At 47.9% G+C, this 22,035-nt stretch overlaps 1 protein-coding gene across 13 annotated transcripts; it reads right to left on the bottom strand.

Annotated features, from left to right (window-relative positions):
- Window positions 1-1,162: 1,162 nt before the first annotated feature.
- On the bottom strand, window positions 1,163-21,746 carry EXOC7 (exocyst complex component 7). Of its 13 annotated transcripts, XM_064675798.1 has the most exons (22): window positions 21,578-21,746; window positions 20,624-20,689; window positions 19,371-19,555; window positions 18,606-18,711; window positions 17,848-18,070; window positions 16,771-16,938; window positions 15,744-15,755; window positions 11,001-11,093; window positions 9,974-10,042; window positions 8,551-8,696; window positions 8,157-8,309; window positions 7,423-7,521; window positions 6,753-6,815; window positions 6,364-6,430; window positions 5,049-5,087; window positions 3,937-4,002; window positions 3,542-3,662; window positions 3,045-3,140; window positions 2,690-2,753; window positions 2,116-2,157; window positions 1,828-1,961; window positions 1,163-1,417 (listed from the first exon to the last, which is right to left on the bottom strand). In XM_064675798.1, exons 1-22 carry the CDS (start codon window positions 21,740-21,742, stop codon window positions 1,315-1,317), a joined length of 2,280 nt encoding a protein of 759 aa, XP_064531868.1. In that variant the 5' UTR covers window positions 21,743-21,746; the 3' UTR covers window positions 1,163-1,314. The 13 variants fall into 13 exon arrangements, with proteins under 13 accessions (XP_064531868.1, XP_064531870.1, XP_064531872.1 ...); XM_064675800.1 differs by lacking the exon at window positions 5,049-5,087; XM_064675802.1 differs by lacking the exon at window positions 9,974-10,042.
- Window positions 21,747-22,035: the final 289 nt, after the last annotated feature.

The following is a 22,035-nucleotide window of genomic DNA, read 5'->3' as shown; positions in this document are numbered from 1 at the left end:
AGACCAGGCTGAGGAGGAAGAGGAGGTCAGGGGTTTAGAAAAGCCAGGAGCTCCCTGAAAAACATCTGTCTGAGGAGGCAGCAGCCAAGGCAAGAGGCTGGGTCGGCCACAGCAGGACCTGCACTAACATCCAACAGCTCTGGGCTGGGCTAATCAGACACCAGCAAACACTCCAGCAAACACAGCTCAGGTGAATAATGGATTTGCTCCAAATTACAAAGCAGCAGCTATTGTGAGTGCTCCTCACTCTATGGAAACCCTGTATTTCAAGTGTTACAGACAAACAGTGGAGCAGCAGCAGGAGAGAGGGAGGTGGGAGCAGGAGGTGCCTGGCCAGAGACCACAGATACAACAGAGGTGTTCCTCTGAAAGGCTTTGGTGCAAAGCTGTCAGGCCAGTTCCTGTATCAAAGCCTGCCAGGATTGCTCCAAGGCATGTGGGAGAGCACTTGCTTCACACATGCCTATGGGCTGAACAGAGGAAACAGGCTTGGATCCTTGCAGGGAGGAGATGCATCAGATTTAAGACAGGAGACAAAGGAAAAAGAGGGATGGGAGGAAGATGCTGAGCAGAAATCTGTATGTACACTTCTGCACATGCTCTGCCACAGGTCGAGGGGCAGCACTCAGCCAGGCCACCACAGAGCTCCCTCTGGTTTCCCACTGCTCTGTCATGACTCCAGACTGCCTTCACCCCACCTGCCACTGCCTCATGAAGGACTGAGCACTGATACAGGGGCAGCTTGCCAAGTTTTGGGTAAAACACGCTGGTGCATGACTAGCCTGCACCACCACGGCCACACACCACCACACCCCAGAACTGGCATCACAGCCCATCACTGAACTAAATAACAGTCAAGAGTAACAATGTGAAAATCCTTTGGGATCCTACAGAACTGAGATTCCCAAAACCCATCAGGGAAGCACGTGGCACCACTGGAGCTCACAGCTTCCTGCTCCAAACAGAAGGGCTGTATCCATAAGGTTATGGGGGTTTCTGTGTGTGTGTTTTTCTTTCTTTTTTTTTTTTTTAAACACACTCCCCATGTCTGCTGCACATCAAGGCATTAACACAAACCCAGGTGAGAAGATGCCCAAATGTAAGAGCCCACATGGCAGACTTTGCCTTATCCCGTGGATCCGGAGCAAAGACAGCCAGGAAGGAGTGTTTCCACAGGTTTATAAATCTGATAAATACAAGTATAACACCCTGCCCACCACAATGGGGCAGGGGAGAAGGGAAGGGAGTCCCAAGGGTTGCTGAAAGAGCACTGGCTTGTACTTGGCAGCTGGAGAGTTCACGACAGCTGGAAATTTATGCTGATGTGTCAAACAGCTTCTCGATCATCTCCCCCACCTGGTCAACCTGGTATTTGATGTACTTCTCAGGGTTCTTGGTGAAGGGCACGTTGCCATATCTGAAAAGGAAGACAACCCCCAGGTGACAAATGACTGGAACGCAGCAGAGACCCACTGGCCCCTCCTCTGCCACAAATCAGCTCCACTCCAACACATACCACCTGAACCCGACAGGGTATCCTGTACAGAACAAGTGACCTGGTTCCACTGGTCTCACAAGTTTTACCATGAGCAGCCCAGGGGGGCTCAGAGCTTTGTATTCACAAGAACACTTCTGCTCACCCTGACAGAAGAATCGAGGTGACGGCACGTGTCTGCAACTGGCAGAGATCAGCTTGGGCATGTTTGAGTGTGCAAGGTAGAAAAGCTGAGGCAGGACAGCAAGGAAGTGCCTCAGCTCAGGCTACGCTGGGCCTCAAAGACCTCTGTAAATCCACAGAAGAGAGGACAGTGTCGCAGGAGGCCTCACCTGTTCAAGAAGGCACCATAGGTCTCTTTCACAATGGTTTTCTGTGCCCGGCGGATTTTGTCCCGTTGCTCCATGTCTGGAATTGCCCAGGCCTTCTGGATCTTACACAGCTCCTCCAGCCCATCATTAAAACCCTGTTCAAAGTAAAACTTGGTGAGCATCTCATCTCTACACCGAATCTGATGCTCTTTCCCTCTGCTGCTGATCACCCACAGTTCTCCTCCTCAGGCAGATCTGTCTGTCCCAACCAACCAGGGGATGTTTTTATACCATCCAATACCTCCTTACCTTAAAGCGCTCCTTTATCATCTGCCTCTCCTTGTCCTTGAGCTGCAACAAGGAGGGAAAGGATTTTATTTCATCTCCAGGAATAAATATCCAACATCAGTGTTCACCCACAATTCCCCATCCAACCTAAGCAATATGCAACCTACTTGGTTTGGATTCCCTCTCCTAAAGCAGTGAGGAGAGCTGCAGAGCAGCACACTCTACATTCAGCAAGTGGCTTTCAGCTAAAGTAGTTTTAACAAGAGTAATTTTCATCTAGAACAGACATAAAAATAGACTTCTTTATGCTTTCAGCCCTTTCCAAGGGAAGGTCTCAGGGTTTTGCAAATCCAAAATAGAAGCATGTGAAGATATAAGAATGGAGGCAGAGATTAAAAGACTTGGATGAATCTGGGGCAGGGGAGATCAGAAGGCACTGCTGCTCTCCATCTTGTGTCAGCCACAGCTTTCACTCTGCAGAGCGATACTGGCATGAGATATAAAGAAGGTTTCTGAGAATTTTTTAATATGACAAAGGAGAAGATGTTTCTAGCAATTTCTGTCATCTCAAGCCCATTCTTGCCCATCCTCTCACCTTCACTCCTGGTTGAAAGACAGGCAGGTTTCTCTCCAAAATGTAATCTGTTACCTTCAACCAGCTGCACATGAAATGAGATGGGAAAGAGGCAAAGAGGAGTTACTCATACCTCACCAGAGCTTCTGTGTCTTCACCCATGACCCAAAGGCCAACTCAGACAACACACACTCCAAAACTTTCCACAGTGACCCCTTCCCAAATTAGATTAATTGCTTGAGAACTAGAATAAGTGGCTTTGGTTTTAGACAAGTTTCTGGTTTAGGCTAATCTCTCCCACTGCTCCAGCAGCACTGGCTGCCAAGGAGCTCCCAAACCAACCAAACCAAGGTAAAAGCAGAGGATGTCACCTCACCTGCGCTGGTATGTCTGGATCTGCTGCTCGATGAGCTCTCGGTAGGATCTCTCGGCTGTTTTTTGTGTCACAGCCACCAACTGGATCAGCTCAGACCTGGAAGAGCAGAAATCCTGAGGAAACACCTGAGCCAGCTGCCCTCTGGGCTGCTCTCAGCATGGCACCATTTCAGCCCCCACCACCAAGTCCCTTTTTGCTCTTCACAATAAGAGAGTCCTTGAAACATGCAAAAGAAGCGACTCAAAGTCACTTTCCAGTGTCCTCAGTCCTCCAAAGATCAAAGGATTCTCTACAGCATAAGGCATCTCAAATGCTTTCGTCTCCCACTCTCGTGTAATGTGATGTTTACAATACTGCAAAACTTTCAAAAAGGCAGTTTCAAGAATAGAAGATAAAGCAGATCTGAGACAGGCTGGCAAGTGAATGCTCTTAATGCAGAGCTCTGCTCCAAAACCAAGCCTTGGACTTGAGGGAGATTTACCCAGACACACACTTACTTCTCCAGAGATTTCAGAATGTAGTTGTAGTTGTTGTGCAGAAAAATGGCACTCAAAGCTGGGTCTTCATAAACCTTGGATTTACTAAGAAGGTTAAGCTGCAAGTTGCCCAGCACTTTGCCTTTAAGAGGGAAAAACAGAGAAAAAGTTTTGCATGGAACTTCTCATTACTGACAAAACAAACCAAGCTGTGGGCCCACAGCAAAGTGAACAGCACAGCCCCAACTGCCTGCACAAAGGGTACAATCATGTGTACTTAACAACCCTTACACAGATCTTTCTTCAGCAAGTCACCAAAACCTTTCTGCAAACTATTGCCTTCATTGCACCTGGCAAACAAGCCAAGTGAAGGAGAGTCCACGGGGCAGGAGAGGGAAGGTGAGCAGGGTACTCACAGATGTAGGTGCTGAGCAGCCGCCTGCTGAACTCTGAGCTGTAGCTACTGGCTGAGGAGCTGGTCTCTGAAAAGAAAAGAGTTTTAGGCCAGTTAACATGCCCTGAGAAGGGGGGGTATGTGTGGCCACCCTGCCTCTATTCAAACAAGCCTCATCCCTGTTGCTATGGAATTAGTGCAAAACTCCCATCAACAGTGAAATCAGCTCCTGTTTCAGAGCTGACTGTCAACAGCTCATCCACGGTGAGGGTGGGAGAGCTCTGCACCCCTCAGTCCTTGTATCTGCATCAAGTGCAGAGCACCCCACCAGAAATCTCTCCTTTTCTTCTAGTGCTCAGAGGACACTCCACTGATCAGAAATAAAGTCAAGAAACTCATCCACCCCATCATTTCCCCACCACCTGAAAAGGTCTGTAAGCACTAGAAATCGGCAATCAGAGAACAAAAAAGCTGCAGCTGTTAACAACAAGCACACAATAGTAATTGAAACAAGCAGAAGGGCTCTGGAAAGCTTCAGCCATCCCCATGGTTGCTGACAGGGCCTGCCTGGCTCTGAGGGGGACTGTGCCAGCATGGGAGCCTGCCCTTACAAGCAGTGACTCTGGGCTGGCACATGCTCCTCTGTCTGTGCATAAGGGATGGCTTTTTGCCCTCGAGGGCTTGTGGGCATGGGGCCCAGGGGACACGTGGGGTGGCCACCTCCTCCTGCCCCCACCAGAGAGTTTGGCAGTCGGGCCTAACTCGGGTGGTCCGAGTTCACAAGCACCTCATGGGAAAGGCCTCGAGGCTCCTGTTGCTGGGAGCTGGACAATACGGAGCCGAGTGCACATGGGATAAAGCATGATCCCAGCTGGGCCAATGTGCTACCTGTGCCAAAGAGATTCAGTGCCATGAGAGTGTCTTGAGCCTGTTTCAGCTCATGTGGCATCCCTCATTGTCTGCTGCTGACAAAGCCCTCCCTATTCTCTCCGGCCCACTGGCAAGAATTACCTACCCTCCCCTTCTCCCCCTCTTCAATAATGTGTTAATTTATTTACCACTGCTGGAGGATAAAGAATTAACATACATCACCAGAGTCCGAGGCAATACGAACAGGTGGGTAAGTCTGCTTACCTCTGGGATCTAAAGGAATATTGTATGTGTCCCCAAGAACTACAAAGATTAGGCAGAGCAGAGAGAAAAGGGGAGGGAGGAGAGAAAAGAAATGCAAAGTGCAAAAAGACATGTTAGAGACCACCATCCCTTTGAGAACAAAGCAGATATTAACACAGAGCAGCCACAGAGAGGTACACAGGAGAGCAGGCAGGAGTCCTTCCAAGGCCTCAAATGGAGCGGAGATCACAGAGGAAAGGCAGAGTCCATCCTCCTTCCCCTGCTAGAGACATTGTTTGCTTTGTTACTGGTTGTATTTAGCAGGATACCTCATTCCAAATCTGTTCAAACCCTCTTTCAAGGCAAAGCTACCTCAAGCCTATGCTATCTTTTCAATCAGCTCCTAAGACAGATCCCCACTGCACGACAGTATGTCAAGACTTCCAAATAACAGTGCTGAGGACTACATGGGGAAACAGTTGATTTTTCCAAGAAAAAATTAAGACCACTTCTTTGGCCAAGGAGAGAGAGCCAAGGCCCAGGAGGATCTGAGCACACTGAGCTTGCAGGTAGAGAGGGCACAAGGCAGTGGCTAGAGGAGATGTGGCAAGAAACAGAGACATTGAGTTAATTTAGAACTGGCAGAAATTTCCAAGGAGGAATTTGCAAATAACAGTCTGGAGGCAGCTCTAAGCTTCCCTATATCTCTGCTTCAAAGGGGTTCCCTAACCCTCCCCAGTCCTCCTCAGGGCCCTGGGCCCCCTGAATCTCCATTCCTCCACCTCTCCAGCCTGCTCTGTTTCAAGCTACCTGAAAGCAGGAGCTCTGCCAAGGTCGAGAGCTCACTGGAGAGCTGGGAGCTGCTGCTCTGCACAGAACCAAAATCACACTCCAGCTGATACACAGCAGCATCCTGCTACACAAGGCAGCAGCTCTCGGCTTCTGATCTAGGCATTTATTCCTGGAATGAGTCTCTTCAGCATCCTGGAGAGCAGAGCTAAAGCTTGTCTCTCTGATAGGGCACATGGCACACGAACAGCTCAGGAGACCCAGCTTGCCCATGACTGGATGCTAAGGAGATTCTTGCTGCTGCTGTTGTATTCTGAGTTGAGGAGCAAGTGTGGAGGGCCAGCAAGGAAACTCTGCATCCCTTGGAGCTCTCCAGATAACCAACTATGTGGTCATGGCAGATTGGAGGACAAGACAAACCACAGGGTGAAGGACAGGAGGAGAACAAGCTCACAGTGCACGTTGAAGTTTGATTATTTTAAAGAAGACGTCCAGGCAATTTGAGGAAGGAACTGCATGCCCAGCCAAGCCCCATGCATGTATGTACCTTGTGATGCCAGCATGGCACCTGCTGTCTCCTGGAAATCCAATAATTGCTGTAGGAAAAGGATGGCCTGGAAGCAAGGAAGGGAAGTTAGGAGCAACCAACATTGCATCTCCTATGCTCTGCTATGAAGAATCATGAAGGACCACTTGCTCCTCCACACTTAAAACCTCCAAGAAACAAATCACTACACTTCTTTGAGCTGGTGAGTTTTCTAACACAGTCACCCATGGCTGAGCCAGGGTCACCAGCTCATCTTGCCATGGAAGCCAAGTAATTATTTAACTGTTAATACCACGACAGCTTAACTTGAGAAGTTTCCCTACTGCTCTTTTTAAACACTCTTCAGAAGCTGTTTTTCACAAAGGATGGTTCAAATCATCATTACTTACATTGCTGGTGAGTTCATGAACTGTCCCATCTTTTGGCATGTTATATTCCTTGTCCGGATCATTCTAGGAAAGGAAGAGAGACGTATGATGAGCATGTAAAAAAAGTGAAGACACCTACAATAAAACTGCTGCTACAAGTGAGCTGAAGGCTTGTTTATCCAGCCTCTCTCAACACCCTCAGACTTGGCTCTTGCAGTGCCATCTCCTGGTGCTCAGAAACCACAGCTCCCACACACCAGCAGCTCAGAACCACAGGGGTTTGTTCAGCATGTGACCATCACACCTTCAGCTCACCTGCCCGGCAGTGCATTCCTCAAGCCCACCTTACACAGGGACAGCTTAACTTGTGTCCTCCAAAACTTTTCAAGGCAGCAGTTTTCCTTTCTTTTTAAATAGGATTAAATTCTGAGATTGATATTGATACCTGCAGAGGCCTGGAAGCTTATGTCAAACTATTTGTAGTATGCCTGTTAAGAGTCTTAGGCAGAAGCCTCCTGTAGTTGAAACCAGCACCAAGCATTTGGTATTTGAACATCCACAGTGATTCAACAGGTTCCTGCTTTAGTCAGAATCTGCACAGTCTCATGGAAAGACGAAAGCTAAACTAGGGGTTCTGCTCAGAAAACCCCTCTTCCAAGCCTGCCAGAGACAACACTGAGGAGAATCCTACCTTAATGTTGTCTGCAAACTCTTCCAGTGCCTTTGCACCAGTGGTCTCCATGGAAGTGATCAGCCCTGGCAGCTTGTTCTTAGTGCCTGCTGCAGTTCCCTGGAATGGTTCCACAGATCAGTGAAGGAAAACAAACAGTATCTCAACTTCCATCCAGCACCTACCCTCTCTCATCCCCCATCCCAGCATCTCATTCTCATTTTTCCATGTGCCAGAAGAATATTTACAGCACCATCAACAACACATGAAACCCTGCCAGGCAGAAAGGGAAGATGTTGTGACCCTAACAGTAATTAGGACTTGCTACCTCTCATGTTTTGTCTTACACATTATCTGATACAGGAGATTGGTGCATCACAGCTGGAAGCAGATGGAAAGGAGCCTTGCTAAACCTGGGTGCCATGACTGACACCTAGGGAACCTTGCAGCGTGGTCCAAGCAGGCTTTCCTCAGAGCAGCTCAATAGTATCAGAGTTGAAACACCTCAGAGGCCACGAAAACAGGAGAATGATGTAGGTGGTCCATCATGGGGTCAGAACTTGAACTGCTGCTGAGAGATGCTGAGTTGCTGGTTCACCACCACAGAAAGAAGCAAGGTGCATTTGTGTCACTTCCAGTCCATGCTGGAGGACAGAAGCAGCATGGCTTTGCTAAAAGCCACTGGGATAATCCATTTCAAAAAGTTCTCCAGACAACCCAAGCCACAGGAGCTTTTCCAATCTCACCACACTTACCTGCAAAACCTGGTCAAATTCTGGCTTCATCTGTTTAAGATGCTTCAGGATGGGGAAGATTGTGAGCACAGCTGAGTAGTCGTGTCGGATGATGGCTTTCCGGGCAGCTGAGACAATGTTATCCCCCTCCATGATCAAGTTATCTAATGACTCCTGCAACAAAGCCACAGACTCAGGAGGAAGCAGCACGACTTTTGCCCAGGCAGCACAAGGAGCTCGATGCAGGACACATGTTACAGATGCCCATTTGGCTGATGGGTCATTTGTGGTACTAGTGAGGAACTCTGAGCACGTGTTCTCCAGGGTATGTGCTTGACCCCTTTCCCTGAACAGGTCCTGTAGGACAACACCAGCATCCTTTGCAAGAGAAGCAAAACAGAGAGGCTCAACTGACCTGGATGAGAGAATCAAAGGTCTTCTTCTGGTGGTGCTCTGGGACAATTTCTGTCAGGAGCTGGTACTCGCTCTGGGCCAGTTTGACAAAGGCACTGACACAGTGGATGTAGGCGTCGATCTCGATGTCGAACACGTCGTCCCTCCCTGCAAGGGCAAGAGGGATTTCAGAGAGAACAAAATCCACACCGAGCTTCCAGCAGCTCTGCTCACTCCAAGGCTTTGGTTTACACAAGGCTCTTCTGGAAAAGTAGACTCTGGCTTTGCACCCATCGGTGTGTGAGAACAAGAGCCGTCTTCTCACCACACCTGCCCTGGGTTTGTGCATGGGAAGCTCTGCATATCCTGCAGGAAGCAGGAAAAGTCATCTGCAGTTCAGGAAACACGCATCAGGACACCAGCTCTTTCCAGCCTCATGACAGAAGGGAAGTTTGGAGCTCTTCTGGGATACAGACTAAATTTAATCAAAGGCTTGAACACAGAGTACTAAACTCAGGAAGGTCTGAGGTGAATTATTCAACATCTCTGCTTGTATTTTTAGAATTCCTTATCTCCATCCATCATGCAGATGAAGAACTGCCATTTTGCATCAACGTTTCTGGGAAATAAGGGCTGTCCTGGAAGGCAGCCTCTTCCCACAGGCAGAAAAGGAAGATAAAAACCAGGCAGATGAACATTTACATCCTATGAAGCAGGAATATCAGCACAGATAGGTGAGTTATCTGCCACGCAATGCTGCATACAAATGAGTCCTAGACTACAAGTGTCTTGGACAAAGATCCATCAAAGATCCTACATGGATCTTTGTGCCAGTGTGATACAAAGGCTGGCACCAACTCATCCCAACCACTGCTGGATGTGTCTGCAGGACAGACACAGACAGACACTATCCTGCAAGACAGTAAGATGACACAGAGAGGCCTTCTCTAAGCTATGGGCTGCTGCTTCTCTCCTCACAGCAACTTTTGATGGAGAAAGAACCAATTCTTCCCTACGCTGACAGGTCCCTCAGGTTGATATTTTAAAAGTTCTGGTCAGCAGAGGAAGCACAAATGTGGTATGCTTTTACAGACTGCCTACAGTGCTATGGCCCACTATACTGTAATGCTGCACGTGATCCCTTTCCTGTTCACTTTGCTTCACCACCAAACAGGCCAGTAGCCATCAAAGTGCCCCTCAGCATGGCCTCAGTCAGTCTCTGGTTGGACAAAGTTGGGGCTCCCTGTCTGAGGGCTTGGGGGGTGTGTGATTAGTGGGAGTGAACTCTACTGAGAAGAGCCAGAGCTTCTTAGCCAGAGGAGGCCCATGCTTCAGGACTGCCCACGGAGACAAACAGCCACTGGCTACAGAATACCAGTGCAGCATGCTGGGAAGAAGGGATGGATGTTAGCCAGCTCATTATGGAGTGACAACACGGTACTTACCCGCAGCCGGCCCGTGCTTGTCGCTCAGGGTATCGCAAAGGTGTTTAACTCGTAAATCATGCTCATGACCTAGTGAGATGTCAGCCGGCACAAACAGAAGGCGCAATTTATCCAGGGTGGTTACAGCATGGATGCTCACACTGGGCTGGATGCTGCTTCAAGGCTGGTTTATTGGATCTGATGGACACCATTTTCCCTACACAGTCCCAGGAATGCTTCCTGACCAAATCCCTTTGTTGGGCTATATAGCAGCAGCAACCCTTTGAAACCTGATGAGAAGTGCGAGTTAAGTCGTTTGTTGGGCCACAGAGTCCCTTGAACCTCCTGCCTAAGTTCTGAAGGGGATTGCAGGCACCAAGTCCAATTTGTACCCACAACCATCACAAATCCAAACTCAAAACCCTGTTCAGCATGAGAATTTTCCCCCAAATAAGTGATGTTAGTCACCATCTGGGATTTAGGAGACTACAGCATAGGTGCTGAAGAGAACTGCTTTGGATGCTTACATAGCAGGAGGCAGGAATTTCTTATGGATGCTTTGAAGCAAATGACCTCTTCTCCCTTATCTGGCACAACTTCTATGAGCAGAGGAGGTCAGAACATGGAAGATGGCCATTTAGGGAGGTGTACAGGAACAATACACTAGCTGTGGTCCAACACTTCAGCATCAGGTTTGGAAAGGTCACTAGGAAACTGAATGTCTCGAAGTCCAGGCAAAAAGAAAAGAGAACAGGAACACCACAAGCAGATGTCAGCAGAGCAGAGCTTCCATTACCCAGGTGGCTGTGGTGGGTCAATGTTAAGGTAACACTCCTCTCCACCTCTACTCATGTTTACAGACACCTTGAAATTTGGACACTAAATTCAGAAAAACAATTTGGCTCTCCAGCATCTCCTTGTTTCCCCAAGGATAGCTGTACCTAACCAATGCTGTCCACTGAGCGCTGGACTAATGGAAGCCCCACCTGGAAAAGCAAGACTGATACACAGAGAAAGTCAAGGGTGATGTAGCCAGAGCTGTGATTACCTTCCATAGGAATGAGGTTAGAGGCCCCCTTTTTCCCATCTAGACCATGCTGAGAGTACTGTTTCAGAAGGTTCTGAGCCTTACGGATCGTGCCTGTCACCAGAACCAGAGAGAAGAGACAAGAAGACCTAGAAAATGAGTGAAAGAAAACAAACCCAGAACACCAGCCCTCCACCAGCATCACCTGGGCCCAGCAAGAGGACGCTGGGCACCAATGAGCATGCTCAGTACAGGAATGTGAACCCCAAAATCATGTCCAAGTGTGCAGATACAATGGCATTTCCAGACTGTTTCCCTGCTTTCAGGCTGGAGGCATAAATTCCAGCCAGGTTACAGAACCAGGGAGTGCTCAAATCAGTTTGGAGAGGCGGGTGAGGAACACTGTCACAGAAGGGAAGCAGTGAAGCTCCCTTCCCTCTAATGGGTTTATTTAAGTTGGTACTCTGCATCCAAGCATACAAGGTCTGTTGCTTTTCCTCAGCTGTGGAAGCAGGGCTTTGCATATGGACAATTCCTGTCTGGCAACACACTGCCTGCTCCTCGGAGCCACAACCGCAGCCACTTGGTAAGAGGTGCCTTCCCGAGGGGTATTTTCTGAGCATAATCAATAAAGACCCATCAGGAGCCCCACAGCCAAGTCAAGGAATGGCACAGGAAGCAATAAAAGGGTGACAACCTCTGGGCTCTAGGGAGCAATTGCAGCAGCAATTCCCATCCCAGGAATCACAGAATAATGGATGCTGCCCACCCATGTCTAACTCGCATTAAGCCACCCTAATCCCCAAGACACTTCTCTTCTAAAGAACCGCAAATCAATTAAAACCATGGAAAAAAAATAACACTGGGTTAAAAGATTTATACTTAACACACACAAAAACCAGACAGAACAGAACAAAAGGCAATGCTGGATATACAGCTAGAAAGCACAAAACAAAGCATTAATGTGACAACTGAAGACTAGGCAGTGTTTCCACATTAAAAGGTTAGTCGTCATGCAACAAGCTACAATTACCACAAGCACACGGACACCCTCTCACAGCAGAGCTTTGCTGTTGCCTGCACAACAGGGAACTGGAAGTTTTGGGAAGGCAGAAGGAGCTTCCATAGGAGACCCAAATGAAACAGAACCAGGCTGAGTAAATGAAGAAGCCAAAAAATAAAAATGCGGCTGCCAAAATTAAGAATCGTTCTTCCTCTACAAAGTAATAAATACTTCAAACATGCAGAAAATCCCTACTCCCATCAGCCACTGGAAATGAGTGTTGGCTGCCCAAATGCTGAGGGGAAGCACAAGTACACACAGCTGCAGAACAGCATTCTGGGATGCAGGACAGCTTCATCCCATAAAGGGATATATGGCAGGGGAGAGGAAACTTCAGGTTCCCCTGACAGTGCACCTCTAGTGGGGGAGAACAAGAGAGAGCAGCTCCCATTAAATTACTGCCTTAAACTGGTGCACTTACTAAATAACAGAGCATGGTTCCTAAGGCATACATTTTCACTGGCAACATTTTTCTTCTACCAGTTCAGAGTGTTCTCAACCACTTAGTAAAGAAAAAAAAACTCATATCCATAAAACACATTCTTCTAGCATGAAACTTCTCCCCTCCAGACCCACACCTGGGAGGTGGGCAGACTTACACCCTTGCTGGCTGATGCATTTGCTCCTAAGCTTCTGCCATATGATCAAATGAGCAGGCTATGCCTCTTCTTCCAAGCTTCCCAGTGCTCTTCACACCCCACACTTCCACTTCATTCTTAGCTACTTTCAGAAACCTTAAAAACTTGGGCTCAGTAAGTTCCTCTGAGCAAGGAGGGCTGTGGCAAGCTCTGGAGAGATGCACTAAGCTCTTCCTTACTGCTGTTCCCACAGCCCAACTGATGCAGAGCAGCTCAACCTGGGTACTGTTCTTCTACCAGTTCTTTGATCTTTCCCACTTTCAAGCATCCAGGGGGAGGGGAAAAATAAAAAGGAATAAAAAGAGAGGGTAAATTGGTGTGAAAACCAAGCAGACAGTACAACTGCTGCTGCTGTCAGCAGGGTCTCACTGCACAGGTATACAGGGGATGTCTCCACAGCCCACCCCTGATGGTTTCTTTTCCTTTTTTTTTTCCCTCTTTTTCTCAATTTCAGGGGATGAAATTATGCTGCATTTTGTTTGCATAAACACAATTACCTGTGTTTACTGACACACACTGAGTGTTGGGTGTCCATGGGCATCACTTCAGTGCTGCTGGATCCCTCTGACTTAGCATTGTAATTAGGCTTTAATGGATTCTAGTGGAAGCCAAATGCTTTTGTTCCAAGATTGTTTTCCCCTATTAGGCAGCTCCCTAACCAAAGGGGACTCTGTTGCAGGTACTAATGAAAACATCACATTCAATCTAGGCAGTGATCAGTATGGGAAGCAGGAATGGGCTCTTTATTCTGTCACTCAGCCTGCCTTCAGGTAGCACCTCACTACTAAGCCAAATAGGTAACTAGGTAAACTGGAGCATTCAGGAAACTGGAAAAGGGCTCCCCTACAGCTTGTAAAGAGCCATAAAAGTAAAAAAAAAAATATTAAAAAAAAAACCAACAAAACTTTTGCTTCTGTGGCCTAGTTGTTAAATAAAGTGGCTTTTGGGCACACACGAAGCACAGTTTTCCATCAGGCAGTGTTCCATCCAAGCAGCAGGAAACATCCTCTTTACTTAAGCACCAGCTGCAGGAATCTGTATGAAACCACATAAAGCTCTCTCTGGCTTTTGCTTGTAGGCAATGAGGTCAAGTGGCCCCATCCTTCTCAAAAATGCAGAGCTGCTGAGCTACCTGCTGCTCTCAAGCCAACAAGAGAGCACAGGGTCTACAGGCATCACAAGGAATCTGTATTTTATGTGCATACAGCACAGGATGATTTGCAGCAGGATGATTTGGGAATCTGAACACACCTGCCCTCTGAGACAGACTGCTTGACATTTCAAACAGCAAACTAAAACCAGAAAAAGCCCACGAATTGCTTCATCTGTTCAACTTGACTTGACAAGTTGCATTTAAAGGGAGAAAACTCTGCTTTAGAAGCATCTCCAGCAGTCAGATTTTAAACTGCACGTTGTACCAACAGGAGACAGCACAGGGAACACCAACAGATAAAACAGGAACAGAGAGATGAAGACCCTCTGAAACCACACATGGATATGGAGCATGTTCTCTAGAATCCAACACAGTACCTAGGAGGGTCTCTGCCTTGTTACCTAATACCTCACCTTCCCTTCAGCTTTAGCCTCTCTTGTGCTTTGTTTTGTGGGTAAAAAAAGCTATAGCACATCAGATTTAGTTTGTTATTTACCCCTTGCAATAGGTTAAAGTGTGCATTGGGGTGTGCACTGGGATATTCTTATTTAAGGACAAAGGAAATCAACTCACTTGTTGGAACTGTGAGAAAACCCCCTTGTCTGAAACCCAAATTGGCAGAACTTGACTTTACTTACTGAAATAAAGTAATAGAACAGAAAAAAACTGTCTTTGTCCATAACTGAACAAAGGCTAAACCCAGGGGACTCAAACAACACCAGGTAATATTGCTCTGAAGAGAGCCAGTGCCAGTGTGAAGGGGGTCTGAGACCTCTACCTCAAGAGCTGTCCTTGAAAGCTGATGGAACTGCAGAAAAAAAGGTGAATCTCTGGTCAAAGACGACTTTTTTCTCCATTTTTAACTTCACTTAAGTACAATTCAGTAGCCATAAGAGATGGCTGGTGTACGAGGTGTAACCACCACTGTCCTTCAAGAGCTACAGTTTGGTTCTCTGTCCTTGTTCACGGAAGACTGGAGACAAATTAGCCACTATTTTTTTTTGAGATTAACAATAACCCAATGGATCATTTGAAGTGCTCTTTCCTTCACACACCATCACCTCTGTAAGTGCATTCAGGCCATGCTCTGTGCCTTCTACCTGGCCCATCTCAGAAAATCCAATTAAACTGGGAAAAAGACATGAAAATCTTCTGGTAAATTTACAGTGAGTCATTCACCATGACAAGTAACTCTGGATGCCCAAATGCATCCACGTTGGAGAAGTCCTTCTTGTAGGGAACAAACACTTGTGGCCCTCCAACATGTGGGCTCCTTTCTGCACTCTCTGTGTGATCACTCAAGATCTGAGACTCATTAAAAAGATTTCAGTGATTCTTTTTTTTTAATGTGTCCATGAAAAAAAATCAACTAATCCATTCCTGACTCTTTACCTAGAGCACAGGGGGAGATGTTACCATTTGTCAGGCTGCTCAGAAATGTTTGCTGACCATACTGAATGCACTGCAATCAAAACACAGCAATCTTTTCAGAATCAGGGGATAACTGAGAACTGTGGACCAAATCTGAAGCATCTGCAACCTGAGATCCCCATGGCTCAACTACAGATCCCTACTGGCACCTTTGAAGTGGCTCAGTGTCTCTGAACCCCTTATCAGGGGGTTCTCTGCTGACAGGGGAAAATTCCCTGAAATTCACAGTTGGGCTGCAGTTCACAGATCAGCTTTCAGGAACAGCTCCAGGGCACAGCAGCAATGGCACAGATTGATTTTTAAAAGACCAGAGGGGTGATGTCTGGATGCCACAGCCTTCCCCAGGCAGCCCTCCCTCCTCGAATATCACAGGCACACCCTCTGCTTTAGCAAGAAAAGGCCCAGCAAAGCCTCTCCACACACAGAGCTGAAGAGAGTGAGCACCAGGGCCAGCACACACACACATAGACACACATTACCTGGGATGAGGACTGCATTCACAGCAGGATTATAAAAATAAACACAACACAATTAAAATGGGTATTTCTTCTTCCTCCCTTTCCCCATCCCATCCATTCCCACTCCCTACCCACATTTCTTACTGTTTTCCTGAACCCACTAAGAGTATTTGGACAACACAGGAAATAACAGTAGGGAAGGAGAGTATTGGCCAGGTAAACTCACAGAAATGTGGACTTTTCTGACTTGATTACTCTTACAGATGAGACAAGAGGGTGCTGGGACACATAGGGACAATATCCCTGTGCTGCTGTGGGAGATATGTGCTGGCTTTTGCTGGCTCTCCTGGCCATGCTTCCACTAGATGGCACATTCCAGAGACGGGAATTCCAGCTCTGCACTCCTCTACACCAGAGTGACCAACCTCACCAGCTGCAGAAAATGCAGCAAAACTTCATTATGAGGAGAGGAGGAATAACCCATCAGCCACATCCATAGCTCTTCCAAAGACAGGCCAAGGCAAGAGCTTTAAGAGCCCTTCCAAATTCAGACAATGCTGGATCTCACTTTTGCAGGCACCTACCAAGGCCCCATATCAACTCCTGACTCCTTGCTTACCTAGCACAATAATAATTTAATAATAGCTAATGATTAAAGTGATGTATTTTATCAGATATGAGCTTTCTGTGTGCTGTGACACAGACTACATTCCACATTCCAGTGTTCTCAGATCAAATCCTTTTACAGCCCTCTAGGGTCTCTTTTTACTCATCTCCTTTCTTAAGTCCTTTCCTCTCCCTCTACACAGGGCCCCTCTCCTCCCTTTACAGCACCCAGAGAACAAACCTGATGGCTTGACTGACAGACAGAAAGTGCCTGTAATTCCAGTGCTGAATCCAGGGCAGAGAAGAGGTGTTTATCTCCAAAATCTCAGCCCTGCTCCTGTCCCAAGAGCACATTTTTAGACACAGAGGCTTCCCCAGCAGTGAGAGGGCCTGCAGGTGTGTGTTCAGTGCCCACTACAGTGATCCCTCTTCAGGGACTCACCTGGTCTCTTGATTGGCTTTTTGGTGGGGGTGTCCTTCCTTTTGTTCTGGATGGCAGGGGAATAGGGCACCCCAGAGGAAGAGCTGTTCTTACGGAAATGGTCTTTCAGCCCCTTGATGGAGCGGTCGAGCTGGACAGAGCGGATTTGGAAGTAAACAGTCATGAAATCTAAGGAGACAAGGTAGAAACAAGATTATAATTTAATGAGGTGCTCGTCAGTTGAAAGCAGAATACAAAGTGACCAACAAAATATGCTCTGTGTGCTGGAGTTGCCTTTGATCATGGAAAAATTCTTAAGAAGCTTTTAAGGATGTTCATCGTATTTGGTAGGCACAGTAATCCCCACTCAGGAGTAAACCACTGAGGTGGGGGGAGTTCTACGAGCTACATGTTGCAGGAAACCTGTACTTTCACATGCAGTGATTCACTCCCAAAGGAAAAGTCAATAAAGGAGTATAAGGCTCTAGTCAGATCTTGCTGCAGAACAGGAAAGAAGAGACAGATACAGACTGAAGGAAGTCCGTGCTGTTCTCCCCCTGCCCTTGGTCACATCTCATATGAAAAGTTATGCCCATAAATATTTCCCAAATGGGAATAAATGACCAGTGTCTTGCACATTTATAAAACCTGAGCACTGGATAGCTGCAGCTCCAGCAGAAGGCATTACAAATGCAAGTGCAATGGATTTCTGCTTCACGACAGAATATACATTGAGATAATTTGTGCTTTATTTGCACAGTTCATTCTGAAAAATTCAACTGACAAACCATTGCTTCAGTCTCACTACAAATGCTAAAAACAGCAAGATCTTGAGCTGATGGAAAGACTGAATTACTCACCTAAAAGGTGCCACTAAGGCAGTCACTAGTCCTGCCAGTGCTGCCAGGTGCCCACAGCAGTGACTCACGGACTGGTGGCCACAGCAGAGGCTTCATGGCTGAAGGGGTGTGATGTACAAGCCCAGCTGTGCAGGGCTACACACACAACCCTCAACATCCCCCTTTTGGTCTCAACCACACGTGGGAAGTAGTGGTAAGAGACAGAGCTGCAAGGGAGCACCTGTACAGCACCACCAACCTTGATTCCTGCCGTTCTCCACCAGCCAGCCAGAAATGCGGATGATGTCGTGCAGGACACTCTCCGGGAGGTGCTCCAGGGACATCTCCTCCTGTGTCTCCATTTCATCATCCCCGCTGATCAGGTCCAGGATGAGGATGGGTGGCACTGGCTTGGTGTGCCGTGTCATCAAGCTGCGGAACTCGGACTCCAGGGATTCCTTGCCCCTCTCAAAGAGGGATTTCTGGCACAAAACAGCAGGACAGAAGCTCTAATCAATCATTCACTTCTGTAATCAATCACTCGAATATTTCTGCATAAGAACATACTTTCTGCAGCATTTCTAACCACTGCCAAGTGCTTCATGCTTCAAACTCCAACCACGCCTGTATCTGAGAGACACTTAAAGGGAATTAAATTAAAAAAATGCTTGGGAGTCACTCAGCCTTCGAGTGGGATTTAAACAGATCACCCATTCTGCTCAAGCAGCTGAAGGACTGACAAGAGCTACTCAGGAGGAGGTTCAATCAATTCCTCCACAGGTGTAAGATCTGCTTCCAGAACTCCTCCTGGCACAGTGCACAGAGAGCAAAACACCAGGAGCAGAAATGCTGCCGAGGACAGGCTTAAACAGGAGCCAAAGTGATGGTTCCTTCAGCTGTTCCCAGACACCACCTTCACCAGGCAGCAAACCCACAGCTCCTCACAGCAAGAGGATGAGCAGCAGGGCTGTGTCTGTCCCTCTCCCACCCATGCCAGGTTCCAGACCCACGACCTACCACACGGTTCAGCTCCGGGCTGTCCGGATTGTTGTCCTGGAAGTATTCCACTGCCTTCTGGATTTTGTCCATGCAATTCAAGTATTCCTCCAACCTCCCAGTGGGGCTAAAAATAAAACCAAAAGTAAAAAGCAGTGCCCCACAAGGCAAACAAAGAGGATAACAAGTAAGTACCAGACCAAACTTAGGATAAAAATAATAAGGAAAGTTTCAATTCCCTTATCTTCATCTAGGAGGAGATCATGGAATTCCCTTTTGCCTCCACTCAGTGCCTCAGCAGAGTACCCAATCCATGCAGCAAGTGCAGAAGGACTGCTGAGGGACAGCACATAACTCTCAGCCTTGCCCTCCTCTCTCAGACAGGCCTTGATGGGAAGGTAAAGGAAACTGCACATCCCACCCCAGAGAAGAGCCACAGAGCAGGCTCCAGAACAGCTCTGGTTCATCCTGGATGCAATGACAACCTGGTGGGCGGGAAGAACCTTTGGGAAAAGGGCAGAGGAAAACAGACAAGCCACCAGTGCTCATGAGATTCATATGGCAGCATGTCTGCACATCCTGGAAGGGACACCAGTGCACAGTCTAAGCTGTCTTTATCCTGTGGGGATGGAGGAAGGTCAAGTCAGTGTGGACTGAGGGTGGGGAAGGAGTGTGGGAAGGATACCAAGCACATGAGGATGAGTGTGTGAAGTCAGCTCCCCTACCTCTATCCCAAAAATCCAATAGGATGAAACTCCCCAGCAAGATCCAGCTAGCTCAACTCACCCTTCCTTTATGATCTTCTCCGTGTCTTTGGCCACATGGTAGTAACTGATGACGTGATCCAAGCAGGACAGGGTCTTCTCCACATTCTCCTGCAGGCGCTGCAGGTTCTCTGTCTGTTTGTGGACTGGGATAATTGAGTTCTCCAGCTTCATCAAACGACTTTCAAAGGAGGACAGGATAGAAACCTGCACACCAAGAGAGAAACCAATGGCTGAGGACATCCTTCCTACAGATCCATGCAGTGGGGTAAAAGTTAGAGAAGGTCAGGGACCTTCAGGGCCCAGCTTCACTTTTTGGGCTCTGCTAGCAGTTTTCCATGGCTCCTTAGCAGCTGTTTCCACCCCTCTACGTCCTGATTTCTATTAACAGTCACAAAACAGATCACCTGACACACAGAGATGGGCCAGTCCTGAATTAAATGTTTGTAAAGAGCGAAGATAATGTTCCAACATAGTACTAAGGACAAGCAAAATTTTATTTGACAGGGGAAAATAAATCCACAGGAATTGCTTGGAGGTGCCCCATGTAAAAAGAGCAAAAAAAAAAAGCACAAACCAGCAGCCACTTTACTCCACACCACTGAGACCCAAAACTGAGCTGCACAACATGAAGGTTCAGGATCAATATAGTGAGAACCTACTTTTCCATCACAGACATTTGGTTTTAGAAGAGGACTGTGATATTGCTTCTGAAATGTGGAAAGCCATAGTAAGCTCATAAAAGAGTACCTCAGTGTCATCTTTTCTAGGCCAAAATGTAATTCCTAAAAGATTCCCTCCTATGTTATGTTTTTGACACTTCTCTGGTGCTGCCTCTATGACCTTTTTAAAGCCCTGAGCCCAAAACTGGACACAGTATATAAGCTGAGGGCTTATGAGCAATTACAGAACAATAATTACCTTTGCACAGACAACTCCCAAATAAAACTCCAAACAAAACCTGAATTTATGGAGCAACAACACGATGCTGTCGCACAAACTAATCTGAGGTCTATTAATACCTCTTCCCAAGAGAGAGGACTGACTGTGGTAGAGGTGAGGCCAACAGCTCACCTGAGCCCTCCTCAGAGCAGCAGAGAAGCTCAGGATTGAGGCATTGATCAGGTTTCCCCTTTGTCCAGCCACTGGAGCAAATTCAGAGGAAGTGGTTCATTACTCCACATCCCTCGGATGGGCACAATGACAACCTTGAAAACTAACAAACCTAAGAAATTAAGAAAAGTAAATCCAGCCCCAGCATTAGGACCTCCTTACCATGTTCTTGGTGAGCTGGTCACTCTTCTCAAGGCTCTCTTTGATAAAGGACAGAGTTTCTTCTTCCTGTCAATAGGATGAAAAAAACAACCTTCAATCCTGAACACTAAGTTTTTAAGTCACTAAACATTACACGTAGGTTTTTACAAGTCCTGGTAAACACTGCAGCAAACCATGTTTGGTCTGATGCTGAGGACACATTTTAACAAGCCACCTCTTAGCAGAAATCAGAGCAAGTGACCCCAGGTGGGGACACATCACGTAATGAGTGAGGTTTTTATGGATTATTTATTTCCCTTCAATATCACGAGCACAATATAAAATTAACACCTTCCAGACCACACACTTCCCTGCCACAGCACAACATGGGTGTTGCACTGGCACCTTCCAAAAACCCTACACGGGGCAGAGAACTCAAGTGGCCAAAGCAAAGTAGCAAACAAGGGCTGGTTTTAAGTCATTAAAGCCCAAATATATGGAGAGAATAGCAGCCTGCAAGGGCTGTTTTTATGTCACCTAAACCCAGATATAGAGGTGGAACAGAAGCCAGCAAGGCCTGGTTTTAAGTCACCAAAGCCCAGAGATAAGAGGGAGAACAGCAGCCAATAAGGGTTGATTTTAAGTCACCTAAGCCCAGATATAGGGGTGGAAAAGCAGTCTGCAAGGGCGCGTTTTAAGTCACCAAGGGCTGGTCTCCCAGGCTACATCTGAAGAGAGAGCCCGCAGATGCCCCCGGGACCGAAGAGGGGGCCAGAGGTACCCCCTGCACCTGAAAACCAGGCCTCGAAGAACCGGAGCAGGGTGACGAGGCCCTTGGGGGTCCCGCGTCGCCCCCAGGCCCGGTGGGGACCTCCAGGCCCAGCCTCGTCTCCCCGGCAACGCCATGGGGATGCGGGCCTGGGCTCTGACCGCAGCCCCGGCAGAGCCCCCAGCGGGTCCCGAGGTCAGCCCCACCTGTTTGAGCTTGTCCTCGATCTCCCTCCGGCGGGCCGACACCTCCTCGCTCGGAATCATCGCGCCGGGGCCGCTCGGTGCCACCGCGCCCGGCCCGTCACCGCCCCGCCGCCATGATGGGCGCGGCGAGGCACCCTGCGCATGCGCGGGCAGCCCCACCGCCATCTTGAGAGTGGCGCCGCTTGAGGAGGTGCCAGGCGGTGGCAGAAGTGGGTAAGGCGCATGCGCGCTGCTCTGCGAGCGGCCATGTTGAGAGTGGCGGGAGGGCTGCGCCGCCATCTTGGGAGTGGCGAGGTGGGTTAAACAATCACAGACTTAATTGGGTTGGAAATTGATCTGAGAACATCGCGTGAAACCTGTGACCCAACGCCGCCCCGTCATACAGACCATGGCGCTTCGGGCTGTGTCCAGTCTGTCCTTAAACACCTCCAGGCACCCCACCACTGCCCCATTCCAAT

This window comes from Pseudopipra pipra, chromosome 19 (assembly GCF_036250125.1).
Source record: "Pseudopipra pipra isolate bDixPip1 chromosome 19, bDixPip1.hap1, whole genome shotgun sequence".
In the NCBI taxonomy this organism is placed as follows: domain Eukaryota; kingdom Metazoa; phylum Chordata; class Aves; order Passeriformes; family Pipridae; genus Pseudopipra; species Pseudopipra pipra.
This window is presented reverse-complemented; position numbering and strand designations above follow the sequence as displayed.

Coding starts and splice junctions, on each gene's coding strand:
- EXOC7 (XM_064675798.1), bottom strand. CDS start 21,742: ATGGCGGTGGGGCTGCCCGCGCATGCGCAGGGTGCCTCGCCGCGCCCA. Junction 4,003..5,048: donor TATTCCTTTAGATCCCAGAG/GTAAGCAGACTT, acceptor TTTTCTTTTCAG/AGACCAGCTCCTCAGCCAGT. Junction 3,663..3,936: donor GCTGCTCAGCACCTACATCT/GTGAGTACCCTG, acceptor TCCCTCTTAAAG/GCAAAGTGCTGGGCAACTTG.